Genomic DNA, 16,333 nt, shown 5'->3' with positions numbered 1-16,333 from the left:
AGTTTTGTTGGTGACTTTATGTTCATTCCATGAAGAGTGCTCCACTGACACATCTCTAAATTGCTGTGACTGCATGTTATAGAATTTTGTATTTCTTAATTAAAAGTAGCAAGGTCAAAGTCGGTCTTTGAGTAAATCGTCAACAAGGCTCACGTCTCTGCTGCTTTGTTTTTGTAGATTCATTTATAGAGTGGTGCTTTCACTTCAAAAAGTTTAAACTTTAAAAGATTTGCAAGAAGAATTGATTCTTTTTACTCTCTGTTGGAGATAAGCTGCCGAAATGTGGTTGTTCAATAGAGCACATATTGAGATACTGTGCACATTGCATGTGAAGTAAAAGAGGCCCTTACATGACAGTGTTCAAAAGGTTTTGCTGGCATGTATATTCCCCTTTGTGCATATAAAATTGTCCCTCCCATCAAATGATCAATTCTGGATACTGATACCATTCGGCATCCAACTCCTTAAACTTTATGCAGAGAAACAAATCCAACTTCCTATGTGCCTGTGAATACAAAAAGCAGACATGCAAGGCGTTCCCTCTGCTCCTTCTACTCTGTGCAGGAGAGTACAAAGTTGACCTTGACTAACTGGTTTAGATGAAACCCAGGAATCAGTCACCTGCAGACTCAAACGCAAATAAAGCTGGCGGGCTGATGTGAGACCATAACTCAGCCCAGTCACTGCTCGGTGAGGGAGAAGAAAAACTGCACGGTTGTGTTTGTGCAGATGGGAGGACTGTGTCTTTTTTGGCAGAGGATGACAAGATGGTGGGCTGGGGAAAACACAGGCTGCAGCAAAACTAACCCTTTAGCTTGTAATTCGGTGGAGAGCCTCCACTCCTGAACAATCACGGTCGCTACGGACTGCCAGACACCTGCAGGTTTTTCGACGTGGTGGCACCTGTTCTTATGCTTGACTTCAAGGGCCAAGTGCCAGGCCAGCCTGCCTACCAATACACACCACTGCTGGTGTGTTCTCTGTTCCCATCAGCACCCACAGTCTCTAGCACACGTTCAATTCAAAGGAGAAGACTGACACACCTGCTTTCTCACACTGCATGAAAATTAACGAGGATGAAGGATTCATCTCATATTCTCTGTGAGCAATCAACAGCCTGGAACTAATCACTGAATGCATTCATTTATCAACTCCACCAGGTGGAGCCAGAAATACCGGGAGAGTCTTAAAAAGTGTTTTTGACATGGGATCTGTAACATTTAAGGCTTTTATTGCCTGAAATAAGCATTTGCAGTATTGTATGGTTCATTAAATTGATTTGACTCCATTGGGCATAATACATGTTATGTATGTGCAGTGCTGTCCTCAGAGGGTGGAACAGGATGTGCACGTAATAGCTGTAGTACTGTTCACATTATGCGTGCTGTAGCCAGCTGAGGCGTGAATGTCTGAAAGGGACTAAAGCCTCATTTGGCGTTTAGTACCATTAAACCGTGGCTTCAATGCTTCATTAAATTGCATCATAAAGATGTTCCACAGTCAACTGAAACATCTAGAAGAGTTTTTTAAATAACAATTCAGAGTAGACTCTAGTATTTCTAAAAACAATCTCTTTGAATTAGTTCAATTTGCACTTTGTGCCTCACAAATGTGGATTAGTTGTTAAAGCTAACATTGTCTAGAAGATTAGCATTTTTATTAGCATCATTATATTAATGTGACAAGAAGAGGGGAAAAAAGACATTTGCACATCTTGAGAAGTGTAAAAAAAAAAAAAGAAAAGAAAAATCAATCTTCTTGAACGTGGGATTTTATAGTCTAAGGATTTCAAGGCTATCCTTTCATTATTTGTGTTCACATTTGTTGAAGCATTTCAATTTATGATAAATGACTGCTATAAAATGTTTATCTGTGAGAAAGCATTCAATGCTCCTGTCATTGAGACAAAAGACATTCACCAGGAGCTGATGTTCTTCATGATTTGCCCGCTCTGAAGTTTCTCCATTTAAAATGTTTAAATACCTTATTTGAATACCAAGCAAGAGTTGAGTCTAGCTTTTTATCTATTCTTAAAAAAAGTCCCCATTTCTGGTTACTTTCTGTGATAAAGTAACTGCTGCTGTTTAGCGCTTCAAAACAATGTCCAATCATCAGTTTTCTCTTCACATCAAATTTCATCTTTCCTTTCAAAACAGAGGCATGTGTCGTATACTGAGCTCAGTCATTTGTTTCCTATTCCAAAGTGTCAAAAACCTACAGAGGCAAATATATCATCTATGTCATCAAGGCTGTCACAGGTGGCGGTCTGAGATGTCCCCTCGCATGGACTCCTGTTTATTTGGTCGGCCCCTGACAGTCCAGACACCGATAACTCAGTCCTCTTCCTTCGTCTCTTCAGCTGTTTCTTTTTCACACCAGTTCTTAGCGTTGAAGACTTAAATCGACTCCTGAGTGACTGAAAACGAGTTCTCAGGCGAGCAAGTCTCCTCATCGCAGCAGAGGACCGACAGGCTCTTGGCGCTGAACTTTGAGGAGATGAAGCCCAGCAGGCTTCCTGTCTGAAGGTCCGCAACCTCTTTTGGACGCTGGAGATGAGGACAAATTATAGAAAAAGGAGCAATTAATAACTGGACAACCCATGTCACAGAATACTTAAGTACATATACTTTACATCAACACATAGGAGCTCCTTTATAAAAGGTACACCTGTACAGTCTAACGCAATCAAACACAATTGCTCCACCAAAAAGTCTCAATTTACGTGGCTTATAATATAATAAAAATAAAAATAAAAATAATAATAATAATAATAATGAATAGTGTAGGTAATAGTCATTTCTGGTGTTGTACTGGACAAAATCATATTCTGAGTTTTAATATTCTGCCTCCCTCATTTTGGTAATTAATGACAAAAAATGTATAATAATTATTGAATGGAATCTGATTGCACAGGCATACCAAATAAAGTAGCCACTGACCAATACTCTGCGGTGTTGCTCTTACTTGTAGCCTGCTGCCTCTAGGCATTTCATCCTTTGGCACTTTAAACGCAGGAAGGTTAAAAGACGTTTTTCCTTCTCCATCTTCTGGGATTCACACCATGGGATCATTTCCTCTAGATGGGTCACCATGTCTGTGAAAGTAGTAGCCTCCCTCACTTGTTTCTTGAACTTTTGTTTCTTGGCAGCCTTTCGGGTTTTCTGTGGGAAGGATTTGCCCTTGGGTAAGAAAAATGATGTAATCCATTAGATGGGACGGTGAGGTGAAATCACTTTGCAATTACATATACTGTAAATAATAAATTTAATTTGCTTCTCTCACATACCTCAGTAAAGTCCCTGAAAACCTTGAGAAAAGGCTTCATGTCCGTGTCCAGACCTATACCTGAAAAATGAACGGGTAATGTCAATACCGTCAATACATTTTTCATTCTGCCTGGGAAATGAGCTGATGAGAAAATACAGCACTGGGTAAAATTACAGCTTTGCTACAATCATCTGGTGCAAATCACACAAGGCTACATTTTAGGATTATTTTCTCAAATATCAGTTGCTAGGAAAGCAAACCACCTAGACCACAGACTGACTGATTTGTCAGAATCTGCAATTTTCAGAACTCCTGTGAAAGAGTGAGTCCTTAATAGCAGTGTCATCGTACTGCCCTGCATCTAATGAGTCATACAGAATACATAACGATGAAAAAGCGCCACACCTCTTTCAATAGAAACACCCAGATCTTCTTTGACCTTCCTCTTCCCTCCCTGGTTCTTGACTTTAACAGAAGATTCCTTCCTCCTCCTCCTCTGCTGCTTCTGCTTCCCTTTGTGCTCTTTGGCAAGACGACCATGTGCTGGCTTTTTGGTCAGATAAAATGCATCAGAAGGACCCAGGAACTGAGCCATGTCTGCTGGCAGGGAGAAGTCTTTGAGGAAGGGCATGGGCACGGCGTTGGCTACTTCTCTGAGGAGCACCAGGATCTGCTGATACAGAGCGGACAGGCTCACCAGGATTCCACGGAAAATCACCCTGATGAAGCACAAGGAAGTCAAATAAATCAAATATTTAAAATGCAGATGTATTTTTAAAAAATGAATTTCAATGTGGAGCCACCAACATGCAAGTCTGCCTTGTGCGGTATAATTCTGCATCTTTTTGCATTTCTCAGCCTTTTTAGATGCGACAATGAGGACAAGAGCGCACTCACCAGAGACGACTGAGCATGCTGGTTATCACCATATTCAAGATAACAAACTCCTCCCATTTCATCTGCTGCTTTGAGAGTCTGAAGCATATTTCTATTAAGGACAAACCCATGAGATGGCATCAAGAAAAGCAAAGACTATCAAACTTAATTCAGACAAAGAGATTCACAGTTGCAATAAAAAAGTGTTTCACAGATTTCTGTCAGATTACTCTTCGTGTTTCTGAACGGTACCACCTTTGAAAAGGATACAGGAAAGCTCTGCTGCAGCGGCTCAACGTGCAGCTCATCAGCTGGGCGGCTCCCAGCACTTTGAGACAGAGCCACTCCAGCATGGGTTGACTGGGGACGTCACACTCCCCAGCCTTGATGCTCAGCCCTCTAAACACACACCCACATGACATGACAGGGATAAATACAGCCTCCCACACTCAACGAAATGAGTCACTGCTGTTATGTGTGCATTAAAAAAAAAATGTAAGCTGCAAACTAACACAGTTTAACTGATCTGCTGTAGTGAAGTAAGGAGTCAACAGCAAATGTATGTCTTAAGCTCTATAATCTCTTTTACTTCTCCTTAGTTCTTACAACCTGTTTACAGGTTTCCCTATGAGATTGTTACTGCCACTGACACATATGTCATTTAACGTTACACTTCATTGCATAAGATAGTTGGGAAAATAAAAAAATGAAAAACAAAAGCACGTATTGTTTTTTTATTAGCCTCTGGTTCTTTTAAACTCTGAAATGTAAAGTTGCAATTCATTTTATATTATTAAGTTATTTTATTTTGAAGGATATTGAATTTAAGTACACCACACAAACCTACAGCATAGACATGTCTGACCTGATAAGGAAGAAATTGAGAAATTATTGGTCTGCATAGGCTGATCAAGCTCCAGTGCCTTGTTTGTTTATAGTTTATTGCAGTTAATCCATGCAAGCTTTCACATACACTGTGTGACATTAAACAGCAAAGACTATGTTTGATGCTGGCCTTTATATTCATAAAAAAAATGGCAAAAACAGCACATCACACTGAGCAAATAAAACTTTCTATGTATACCTTTGAATTCTGTTGGGACACATGTCTGTCAGGTCCTGGAGAGCGACCTCAAGCTTCATGCTCTTCAGCCTGTTTATGCATTGTTCAACCTGTGAGAGATAAGTCACAATATGTAAAAATGAAAATCAGTTAGTTATTTAAGATAAGATAAAATAAAATAATCCTTTTTTACAGGATTACAGCAGCATAGAGGATAGTGCAAACAAGAGACATAGTAAAAAAAAATAAGATCAGAAATAAGTATTATAAATAAGCAAATGAGCAATAAAAAAAAAAAAGTTAAATAACATAAATAATACAGTAACTGTAATATTATATATATATATATATACAGACAGAAACTATTCTAATTGATTGATCTTTATTCCACGTTGCAGACAGTGAATCCTGAATGACTGGCACACATCACATCATGCAGAGTCCAGATGTGGAGGAGTGATCCTGGTGCTCACCTGCTTTAAGCCTCTGAACGTCTTGTTTCCTCTGGAGCTGTTGTTCAGGACGTAGAGCAGCTCGTAGAGAGCTCGTACCTCCGTCTGCAGAATCTCACTCTGCATAAGCTTAAGCACCACCTCATTTCCCCCCAACACGCCTTTCACACATGCATCTGCAGAACAGCAACAACAAAAAAATCACACTTTATTTAGCTGAGGGTGGATCCATGCCCTAACACGTGGGTTATAAATACAGTGTATTTGGTGCAGAGTTTTGCACCAGACATCACGTGTCGTTTGCATATTAAGCTAATTAATGATTCGTACCTGTAGTTGCATTGAAATGGACACGGACACGAGAAACGGCGCCGGGGAAAGCAATGTTTACCCTGTTCCACGGTTCCCCTGCCATGCTTCCCCTGAAGGAACAACATACGGAAGTCAGCCAGCCAATGGGGTTCGAGTAAATAGATACGTCACAGTTTGCCTTAAAGGTACAGAGAACACAGTCTTTTGTTGCAATACCATCTGAGTGTTTGATGTTTGAATCTCATCGATACCTAATCACCAATAAATTCTATTCAGGAAATATCTTTTGTTTGAGTTGCTGTTATGGATGTCCAGAAACTGGTGGGAATATATTCAGTTTTGAAGATTTTCTAGTAAAACCTATGTTCTTTTATTAATAAGAATATTAATGCTTTAAAGGAAGGTGTTGTTTGGTCTACTAAGAAAAGACTTCTTAGGAAAGCGCTTATGTGTACCAGATTAATCCAAATGTATTATTATAATGGCCAATTTCAGTATCCATAAATTTCAAGAAACCATGCTTTATTACTTTAATTTTATGTATATATTTTGTTTGTTTTATATAGATCTTTATCCCCCTTGCGTTACAGGAATGTATTTATTCTTCTCTTTATTATGTGTTTCCTTGTGTACAGGTTATGTCCTTATTTTATTGGACATTAAAAATGTGTTTTTGATAGCACTACATCATGTTTCCATTAAGTTTACAAGAATGTCTGATAAAAAAAGACGGAAAACAATTTGTCCACATTGTATGAACATATAAATCCTTTATTTAAGTATTAGAAAGAACGTAACAAAACAATAAAATAAAGAACAACTGAATGACTCTATGCTTCCTGTTTACTCATCCAGGTGATGACTTGAATATTCACTTCCTCCAGCACAGAATCCTCCAACCTTCCCTTCACCGTCAGTCCATGGCTGCCTCCTTTCAGCCAGAAAACCTCAACTTTAGCTTTCATTTCTTTGACCATCCCTTCAAAAAGGACCTGAGCAAGCAAAAAGCACAAAAGGGATATCAAAAATCAGGATGCAAAACAATAGAATGCTTGATTAATATAGTAGAAAAAGGAACTTAATGCACATACACATATTTAAATACGAAAAAAAACAAAATCCCACGCTACAGCTGCCCCACATACACATATTTAAATATGAAAAAAAACAAAATCCCATCTGTCCTCACCCTGTCACACATGTTGTCCTCGGTGCCTGACACAAACAGCACAGGCAGGTGCTCCGGTAGCCCCCTGAGATCTTCACTGCGTTGCAGATGGGCATGCGTCTGTGCCGGGGGATGAAGGGGGAAGGACAGGCAGATGACACCCTGCACTGCATCCTCACATTCATCACTCAGCTGCCTGGCTAAAGCTGCAGCAGCACGACATCCCATTGACCTACCTGTGGACGGGTCACAGGTATTTGAAGAGAAAAGATCATACTCGGTGAGTGCAGCATTCATTCATATTGTACAGTTTGTAGCACTTATTATATTCGTATTAGTCTGTTGCAATTATTGTTTTCGTAGTAATTTGCCTCTGCACTATACTTTTGCTCTGGTTTATGCTTTAAGATGCTTGTTTAAGAAAGGAGATGCACTTATGACTTCTGGTGACTAGTAGTTCTCTTGAATACCTATGTTGAATACACTTCCTGTAAGTCGCTTTGGATAAAAGCATCTGCTAAATGACTGTAATGTAATGTAATGTACTTAGCAATGCACAGATTTAATGGGCAGATTAACCAAAAAATGGAAATTATAATTACAATCAATATACAATGTGCATGCAGTTTTCAGAATATTACCCATTATGAGTGATTGTCTATTATTGTATTGTACATTTAACTTCCCACACCATAGAAATGAAACTTAACATGCACTTAAATACATTGTCATTTTGCACATGTTTAATTGTGTATCTATTGGATGTCATTCAAAGTAAGTGCTTACCTCCAACAAATATGTGCTTTATGGTAAACTCCTGTAGAGATTTCAAGAAGTCCTACAGGGAGGAAACACAGCAGTGTGTTACAGCATCCTACTGATTCTGAGTCAGTTCATATGTGCAACAATGGACATGCTCACCCACACAGCACGATAGGCCTTTACTTTATACCCTAAGTTTAAAGCTTTACACGTGAAACGGATACAAAGGAAGCCACTTGAAGCTGAGGCGCGTGCCAGAGAAACCAGATGTTTGTAGTTCATGTCTCCACCCGCCCCGTGCGTGAGGATGACGGCTGTGTGAACATCTGTAGCCGAGGTGGGGACGCACATGGCTGCATCCAGATACTTTGACCCGAAAGGCACTTTCACTGTGTTCTGAAAAGTCAGTGAGAAGTTAGAATATAATATATATATATAATATATTGTAATTTGTGATTCTGGGCTATACAAAATAAACTGAATTGAAGAATATAGCTGGTTTATAAATGCACAGCTTCAAATAAGTTGTTATACCAAGTTTATTTACCTCTTCAAACTCGTCCATGACCAAGGCTATTAAATAAAGGATTGGACAAGGTGTTGTTCTGTGTGGTTCTGCACATGCGCAGTTTAATAGGTCGCCGCGGAGTGGACCCTGACTACAGGTGACACCTACTGTTCAGGAGGAGTCATTACAGCTTTACTAAATGACGCCTCCTCAATGCTTTCACTTGTCAGAAATATAGTACCAGTCAAAAGTTTGGACACACTTTCTCATTCATTGTTTTTTCTTTATTTTTATTTTTATTTTTTTCTACATTGTAGATTAATATTATAGATATCCAAACTATGAAGGAACACATATGGAATTATGTGGTAAACAAACAAATGTATATATACAGTACCAGTCAAAAGTTTGGACACACCTTCTCATTCAATGGTTTTTCTTTATTTTATTTTATTTTTTTTATACATTGTAGATTGATATTGAAGACATCCAAACTATGAAGGAACACATATGGAATTATGTGGTAAACAAACAAATGCTCAACAAACCAGAATATGTTTTATATTTTAGATTCTTCAAAGTAGTTGAATGAGAAGGTGTGTCCAAACTTTTGACTGGTACTGTATATAAACAATGACTTGGCTATGCACAGATGATCCTCTTTTATAGTGGTCAGCTACAGAACAGCAGTACTGGAGGCAGGATTCGTTTAAAGGACACTTTATCATGTCAGGTGTTTGATGATAATGCAGCTTGGACCGCTAAGAGATCCGAGGCTTGAATGTATAATAGATGTTACAAGATGTAAACGCCACAACACACTGTTCAATAGCACTTTAAAATGCAAGGTTTTGATTATGTGTATATTTATGCTTTTGCAGTTGGTTTGTGTGCAATTTTTATACAGTAGAATAACAGAATAGAATAACATTAAAAAAAAAGAACAATCACTTTCAACATACAAAAACATATTTATTATAAAAATGAGATGTGATATTCGTATCATAGTCATACAATTAATTAACACTCTGAAACATGATTTGGCAGTATATCAGATATGAAGGATTGCTCTGTAACTGGGTGAAAGGTCAATCAAAGTTCATCCTTTTCCTGAAAAACAAACACAAAAAGATTGGAATCAGAGAAGTGATGTCACCAGATGGGACAATATCTGTACCAGAATCTAAACAAATTATTAGCTGGATTCTTAGCATGGGGGAATAAGCGTGTGACATCAGACACGGGAAAATATATCTTGTAAAATCCAATAAGAGGCAGTGTACATATGCAGAGCATTTTTATTTGAACTTTTACTCATTCAAATCTGAATAATAAAAAAAGGATGAATAAAAAATGTATATAAATGTTCTCTTTATGATATTTTAAACTCCAAAACATCCGTTGGCCACACACACACACAGGTGTTTTTACTTATGTTACTTGATTAGTTCTGTTACTGTTGTAATCCTGTAAGGTTAGGCGAGGTGAACCAAGACAAAGTCACTCTGATACAAAGGAAACTTAGCAGTGTCTCCTAACCTCATCCTGTGGCAGGAACATGATAGCAGGTCATCACTGGGCTGCTCTACATTTTTATGTTTAACTGGCATTTATTTAGCAAGTTGCAGTGACACCTTACTAACACCAGAGGGAGCCACACTCACAGAGTTGAAACATTATTACCAGTATTAGGCTCTGGCCTACCTAAATGGAACAGGGCCATACTTAATGTTATGAAATACACCCCGTGTTTATCCTGCGATGACAAGTCAAAATATTTGACATAAATAGGTCTAGACTCTACTGGTGTTATACTGGTTACTAGTGAAATCCTGAAAGCTGAGGTGAGGTGAACCAAAACAAAGTCACTCTGATGCAAGATGAACTAAACGGTGTCCCTTACCCTCCTCCGGTGGCAGGAACATGGGAACAGGTCATCACCGGGCTGCTCTACAAGCTCCATGTCCTCTCGAATCTTGGGCTCTGTGACCTGGAGCTTTGCATACTCCTATAAGAAGAACATTGAACTTACATAGAAGACTATGAAGAACATTCTCATAACAGATGTGCAAATACAACACATTTCTGTATCATGTGAAACCCTCTTATCCAGGGTCACATAAATAATGGCATACAGTGCCCATGGAGTTGACCTTGACACCAGTGTGACTCTGGAACTGCAGAAATGTTACCTGGAAAAGTTTGACGTAGTAACAAAATATGCCGTTTCCCATAAGATGGTTGCGAGCAAACTGCTGACCCGCCAGTGCAATTTTCTTTGCCTGAAAGACAGCAATGATCAGAGCAACTTTATTTCTTTTTTCTTTTATTAAATCCCATCAACAAAAAACAGAGAAAATATACTCCCCCTCTGACAAAATGTTAAAGTTATCTATGTTCGTTCTTAAAGAGGCCAATATATTTCCACTAAATAGAATTACAGCATAGCATTACATTTAATTTGCAACGGCCACATTCATTATCCCCATTACCTCTTCATCGTGGTCACGAGCCCACTGGATCTTTTCCAGCAGGTCTCCGAGGTCGGCCCTGACTGGGATGTAGTGCTCCCACGGCCGAAGCTCGTTGTAGAAATGCTCGTAGTAACCAGAATCCTGCTTTAACACCACACTGTCTCCGGCCAGGAGGTAAGGCAGTCTGTACGCTGCAACAGTGCCGTCAATGTTTATTTGGTACTTATACTGGTGGTGGAAATGGGACAAAAAATAAAAGTTAAGTGACTATCTTCATAATCAGCTTCTGACCTAATCTGCTTAGTAGTACCAGTGGCACTGTAAATGCATTGTTATGGTTGTGTTGCTGTGTCTGGCGTTACTAGTATCTCCTTACCATCCATCACGTTATGTTATTTCTTTCAACAAATATCACTAAATGAAGACTCCAAGACATTTTACGTATTAAATAAATCAAAGCGGCCATGCTGCAGCGCTCCCACCTTGAAAAAGTCAAAGAAAGACACATGTTTGACCAGCGGCCCATAGAGGCTCTCGTCATGTTTGAAGAAGAAGAAGTTGGTAAAGGCAGCATCGATCATGTTGGGCTGAGCCCTGGAAAGCTTGACCAGCTCCAGACGCTCCTGTCGACTGTCCCGGCCCCTCCAGAAAGCCGTGGCGTTCTTCTCCGGCCACGGTGGCCCCGTGTTGGCCTGCACCGACATCATGTCCAGGCTCACTCTGTTCACAGGATGGACAGGAAGTTCACCTAGTTATTCATCTCAGCTAGCTATTTGAGTCCAAGTTATGGGCTCAAATAGATAATGACAGGCACAATCATGAAGCAGATTTGAAGACAGTAAAGAACCTCACAGCCATGCATATACAATGAATATCCTCTTATGAAGATAAGATATGATAAGTTAAGAAAACCCTGTATTAGTCCCACAGCGTGGACATTTGCAGTATTACAGCAGCATAGTGGATAGTGCAAACAGACAAATAAACAAATAAGAGACATAAGTAGAAAGACAAGCTCAAAACAAGTATAATAAATAAGTAATCACAAAGTAAAAGTAAATTAAATAAGTAGAAAAATGTAAAAAAACAACAAAAACTAATATATGATGTAAACAGCCTTTTTACATATGTGAAATATGTAACTGTTTTACTTCATACTGTCAGTAACTGAAAACTTTTTTTTTTTTGCAATGCAGAAAATATAAACTTTTGTCGTGCAGATATCAGCAGCTACAAATGACACGAGATGCACCTGGTGAACGCGTATCGCTCATTACAAGGTGAGAATTTCTGCAGGGCAAAAATGCAATGTATGCGTGATATGGAGAGCTGTTCTAAAAAATTTTGTAAGCAAAATTTGCTCTGCTGTCACACCAATTGGCTGTCTTGCGCTGAATAAAAATGCATGAAGCAATGCTGCAAAAATAATGAGCATCCTGGCACAGGTTTATTTTGGTTCCACATTATTCAGTCTGCACTGTGACAGTGTCCCGGTGCCGTCTGTGTATACACTTGTCCCCCTTGTCATCTGCTTAGGGAATAAGAGCATATTGTAAATCATCTTTAAGACTACTGGACGGCAATGTGTCCAAGCTGATTAGGACTCCCGTCGTCCACTAAGAAGCGAGCTACAAACTTTTCAGAACAACCAGGAAGTGAGTAGTTTAGTGTTTCTTTTAAGGGTTCCCAAATATGAATATTAGACTAGTTAAACAGTGGTGACACACTCTGAAGACTATTGTACAAACTAACTACAAATCTTTTGGCTTAATCCTAAATGCATAAGGTGTTTGTGCTATGGATGCACAGCCTTACCTTCCCATGGTCTCAAGGACAGACTCAGTCAGGTCATAGGTTGGCATGACGATATCCCTGGTGTTGTTAGAGCCGCACCAGGAAAAGATAGGATGCATCCTCCCAGTGGGTTTCCTCTTCTCCAACGGCCAGTCGCCCAGGTTAACAAAGAACTCCAGATCAGGGAGCCGCACCTGAATGTACGACACAACGGAAACAAGTGATCAATAAAACATTAATAAAGTGTTAAAGATAAAGAAATATTTCAATGTTTCAGTGTTGGACAGATAGTTTAAGAAGAGCTTACCTTTCTGGTGAGGGACAAGAGGATGGCATCCATAAAGATTCTGAAACCCACATGCTCTCCAAAAGTTTTAACGTAGACCTAAGAGAATTAAAAAAAAAAAAAGAAAGCCAAATCACCATAAGAACTTCACAGGAGTTTTCAAAAATTCATCTTTATGCTTAACTGCAAACTCCATTCGCTCGTGAAGATCATGTAATATGGTCAAAAGCTCCAGAAAGACAATAATAAGTGGACCTGAATTAGGATTGTATTGTCAGACTAGTGTTTGGAGTGGCAAGAGTGAACTTTTATGCATAATAAAGGTGTTATATCAGTTAAATATATAAAATAAAAATAAAACAGTTGCAGGAATTCGTCTATTGTAAGTTTTAATGTTATAACTACTGAAATTAGTTTGGAAGCTCGACTTTCGAAACAGATTGTAGCATTGGGATTGTAAATCACAGACAACTGATATATTACCAGAAGTTCCCAGGTAATGATAGCACTGTGGCAACGGGGCTTTAGACGTATCACCATTACAGGAACCTGGATCCACATCAACAGTGGTATTTTGAGAAGACTGAACCCTTTAACACCTGGTAGAGAGGCTGCTCCTACAGGTGTGTCACATACCTCCAGGCTCTCCTGGGACTGGCCCACTTTACATGATCACATGGCCTCAATTATTCTTCAGCTTAAAGAAATTCGACCCTTCACTACTAACTGCCCTTTGGTTATGATGGCATCTGATAGAGGAACAGGGGATTTTTTTTTGTAATATTACCTGCATGTTCAAGTAACAGTTGGACTAATATATCAGTTAGATGATACACCAGGCTGATAGTCATTGTTAATCGTATTGCTTATGTCTTCTGAAAGTACCCTGTTGTCTTTGACAGTGTAGTGGCAGAGGCTCTGTCTCTGTCCGAAGCGCTGTGGGATCTCCTGCGCAATAAGATCTGGGTCCACACTAGAGTAGACGGCCAGGTCCCTGTCTATCTGCGGGAAGGACTCAGGACAGTGCATGTGGGCCTCCCATTGAGAGCCACTGGGCTGGGGACAGTCACAGCCCTCGTGGTAGACTGGGCCTGCAGAGGGAAAAACACAGAAGCATCATTAAGATCCTTCTCATTCAACTGATATTTTTACACAAAAAAAAACCAACACAAAACTCATCCTTAAAATTATTTTGTAGGAAACATGGATTGTGTTCCACCTTTGAGAATGAATGGGGACTTGGCCACATGCTTGTTCTTGAGCAGAATGTGGATGTGAAGGTCCGTGTAGGTGGCGTACATTCTGTAGCGAACCAGGAAGGAGCCATCGTGACGATCCAGGACCTGGATCCAGATTCTGGTGAACTCCTCCACTGGAGACACAATCTTGATTTCGAAGGTCTTCTCACCAGGTGATGTTGTTAAACTGTGAGGGAGAAAACGTGGAGAATGTTACTCCTGTTAAAAGAGCAGAGGCCGAAAAATACTAACATAACATAATCACTGCTTGTTATTGGCATGCTGCTATTGTCTCTCTTGTGTACCAGCAGACAACAATAATGTAGTTTTTTTGTTGTAGACATGGATGGAAGTGCGATACCTTCATTGGGCCCAGGGGAGCTTTTTGGATGAAAGGAGTTATTTGAGGTTGTCTGACTCTTTCCCCCCCTAGGGTGCACACTTTCATGCCTGCTCTCTCACTATTGACTAGTTTAATATTTCAACACGGCTGAAGAGATTTACTACGTTGTCTTTTCTTTTGTAGTCATATAATACTCAGGTGCTAATAAAAAAAATAAAAAAATACAGTAACATTGTCCTGCAACAATAAAATCGGGAGGAGGTTATAGTTCATTAGGGATTTTGTATCTAGGCCAGGACATCTAAAAAAAAAAAACTAAAAAACAGACTGACCCACATATGAGATTGAAAATATTATGGAATAGTGAGGTTTTTTTTTTACATTTGACTACATCTGGGACACAAAGTTTAACACAATCTTACCCAAAAAAGTGTTTTTTTTTGTTTCTTATAAAAACAAACCCTGGAGACAAACATAAACTTTATTGGGGGGCTGCATATTTACAAATCACACAACTGTGTCTCATACTGTTGTTGTAATCAAACCAATGCACACAAACCTCTTCTGGTTTCATCACAACCACGTATTTGCACATATAAAACAAGAAACAGAATTTCTTTTAATTCACACAAAAACACATACAGAAAACTCCAAAAACGAGGAGGCTACGTGGAGCATTTGAAAGCAGCACTGTGGGTTTAGCAGGCCGAGCAGTCTGGTTACTTACTTTCTCCCCGAGCTGTGCACAGCCTGCACGAAGAAGAACCGGGCTGGAAGCACGACGTGGGCTTCGAGTCCAGGTCCCCAGACTAAAGTCTTTGCAGCACTGGGTAAAGTCATCGAGTCTGCATGAACCACCCCAGGGAGTGCATGTCTGAACGGATCCAGACAGAAGAGCAGCAGCAACCATGGGAGTAGCCGCAGAGACATACCTGTCCGGAGCCCACCGTCCAGCTGTTCACATGCCATTGTTGTTTTTAAAAAAATAAATAAATACCCATGCATCAAGAGAATGAATATAAATCTGTAATGCTCGCTAACATTTTAATTTGATTTGAGACATATCAGAAGCTGCATTGCTATTTGCATGTATATATATCTATATATATATAGATATATGTCTAACATACACGCATTGTGTTGTTTTGCATATGCTCTCTTTATTAGAAAAGATATAATCTCAGCTAAGAAGTTCCCAAAAATCCTTGTACAGTGAAGTCAACTATCTGCTGAATGAGCAAAGGGGCGGGATGAGCAAATGGATTCCAGCGATTTGATTGGACGCCGCTACGCTGAGTCTGGGTGTGATTGGCTGAATTAGAGAGTGACTCCTGAGCTGAATCTGATTGGACAGAAATCCGGAAGTAAGCACTGTGTACATGCTAGGCGTGTGCAGTTCATGGGTATTGATGCTCATATATACAATGATGCTGAGTGAAAGGAATGCAGTAGTGTATGTGGCTTACTTTGTAAAGGTTCATTATGTGGCTAATTTATTGTGATACATATATTGGAAGCATTGAACTTTTTTTTAGAGTGATTTACTGCAAAATATTGCACCGAATCAGAACTTTACCCAATTCACAGTGATCTTAATCACATGTTTTGAGTGTAAAATACTATATTACATGTAGAAGTCATGTATTCAAATTGTTAAGTGAATATTATAAAATGTCAGCTCAAGTAGAAAAATGGCCCATTTTACATTATCATATAATATCTTATTTTATTATATTTTTTTATTGCTGATGCGATCATGTGTTAGCAGTATTTACTATTGTTGTTGGGCC

General features: G+C 39.3%; 3 protein-coding genes across 4 annotated transcripts; all 3 read right to left on the bottom strand.

Moving 5' to 3' along the window:
* Positions 1-1,270: 1,270 nt before the first annotated feature.
* Positions 1,271-6,084, bottom strand: nepro (nucleolus and neural progenitor protein). 2 transcript variants are annotated; one of them, XM_054615603.1, is made up of 9 exons: positions 5,989-6,084; positions 5,680-5,834; positions 5,228-5,316; positions 4,414-4,542; positions 4,165-4,242; positions 3,673-3,986; positions 3,287-3,345; positions 2,965-3,179; positions 1,271-2,546 (listed from the first exon to the last, which is right to left on the bottom strand). In XM_054615603.1, the coding sequence occupies exons 1-9, from the start codon at positions 6,071-6,073 to the stop codon at positions 2,207-2,209; spliced, it is 1,464 nt and encodes a 487-aa protein (XP_054471578.1). In that variant the 5' UTR covers positions 6,074-6,084; the 3' UTR covers positions 1,271-2,206. The 2 variants fall into 2 exon arrangements, with proteins under 2 accessions (XP_054471578.1, XP_054471579.1); XM_054615604.1 differs by having other exon boundaries at positions 2,965-3,161.
* Positions 6,085-6,722: 638 nt separating this feature from the next.
* Positions 6,723-8,531, bottom strand: tex30 (testis expressed 30). The gene is made up of 5 exons (XM_054615811.1): positions 8,448-8,531; positions 8,060-8,296; positions 7,925-7,976; positions 7,160-7,374; positions 6,723-6,962 (listed from the first exon to the last, which is right to left on the bottom strand). The coding sequence occupies exons 1-5, from the start codon at positions 8,463-8,465 to the stop codon at positions 6,801-6,803; spliced, it is 684 nt and encodes a 227-aa protein (XP_054471786.1). The 5' UTR covers positions 8,466-8,531; the 3' UTR covers positions 6,723-6,800.
* Positions 8,532-9,404: 873 nt separating this feature from the next.
* Positions 9,405-15,769, bottom strand: poglut2 (protein O-glucosyltransferase 2). Its single transcript, XM_054615381.1, has 10 exons — positions 15,271-15,769; positions 14,182-14,387; positions 13,848-14,053; positions 12,984-13,061; positions 12,698-12,870; positions 11,365-11,602; positions 10,901-11,110; positions 10,601-10,690; positions 10,312-10,416; positions 9,405-9,518 (listed from the first exon to the last, which is right to left on the bottom strand). The coding sequence occupies exons 1-10, from the start codon at positions 15,546-15,548 to the stop codon at positions 9,501-9,503; spliced, it is 1,602 nt and encodes a 533-aa protein (XP_054471356.1). The 5' UTR covers positions 15,549-15,769; the 3' UTR covers positions 9,405-9,500.
* Positions 15,770-16,333: the final 564 nt, after the last annotated feature.

Source organism: Anoplopoma fimbria, chromosome 16 (assembly GCF_027596085.1).
Source record: "Anoplopoma fimbria isolate UVic2021 breed Golden Eagle Sablefish chromosome 16, Afim_UVic_2022, whole genome shotgun sequence".
In the NCBI taxonomy this organism is placed as follows: domain Eukaryota; kingdom Metazoa; phylum Chordata; class Actinopteri; order Perciformes; family Anoplopomatidae; genus Anoplopoma; species Anoplopoma fimbria.
This window is presented reverse-complemented; position numbering and strand designations above follow the sequence as displayed.

Coding starts and splice junctions, on each gene's coding strand:
- poglut2 (XM_054615381.1), bottom strand. CDS start 15,548: ATGCATGGGTATTTATTTATTTTTTTAAAAACAACAATGGCATGTGAA. Junction 11,603..12,697: donor GTCCTTGAGACCATGGGAAG/GTAAGGCTGTGC, acceptor TCCTGTGAACAG/AGTGAGCCTGGACATGATGT. Junction 10,691..10,900: donor CTCGTGACCACGATGAAGAG/GTAATGGGGATA, acceptor GCTGTCTTTCAG/GCAAAGAAAATTGCACTGGC.
- nepro (XM_054615603.1), bottom strand. CDS start 6,073: ATGGCAGGGGAACCGTGGAACAGGGTAAACATTGCTTTCCCCGGCGCC. Junction 4,243..4,413: donor CGCTGCAGCAGAGCTTTCCT/GTATCCTTTTCA, acceptor AATATGCTTCAG/ACTCTCAAAGCAGCAGATGA. Junction 2,547..2,964: donor CTAGAGGCAGCAGGCTACAA/GTAAGAGCAACA, acceptor CCTCATCTCCAG/CGTCCAAAAGAGGTTGCGGA.
- tex30 (XM_054615811.1), bottom strand. Junction 7,977..8,059: donor AGGCCTATCGTGCTGTGTGG/GTGAGCATGTCC, acceptor TCCTCCCTGTAG/GACTTCTTGAAATCTCTACA. Junction 6,963..7,159: donor AGGACAACATGTGTGACAGG/GTGAGGACAGAT, acceptor TTGCTTGCTCAG/GTCCTTTTTGAAGGGATGGT.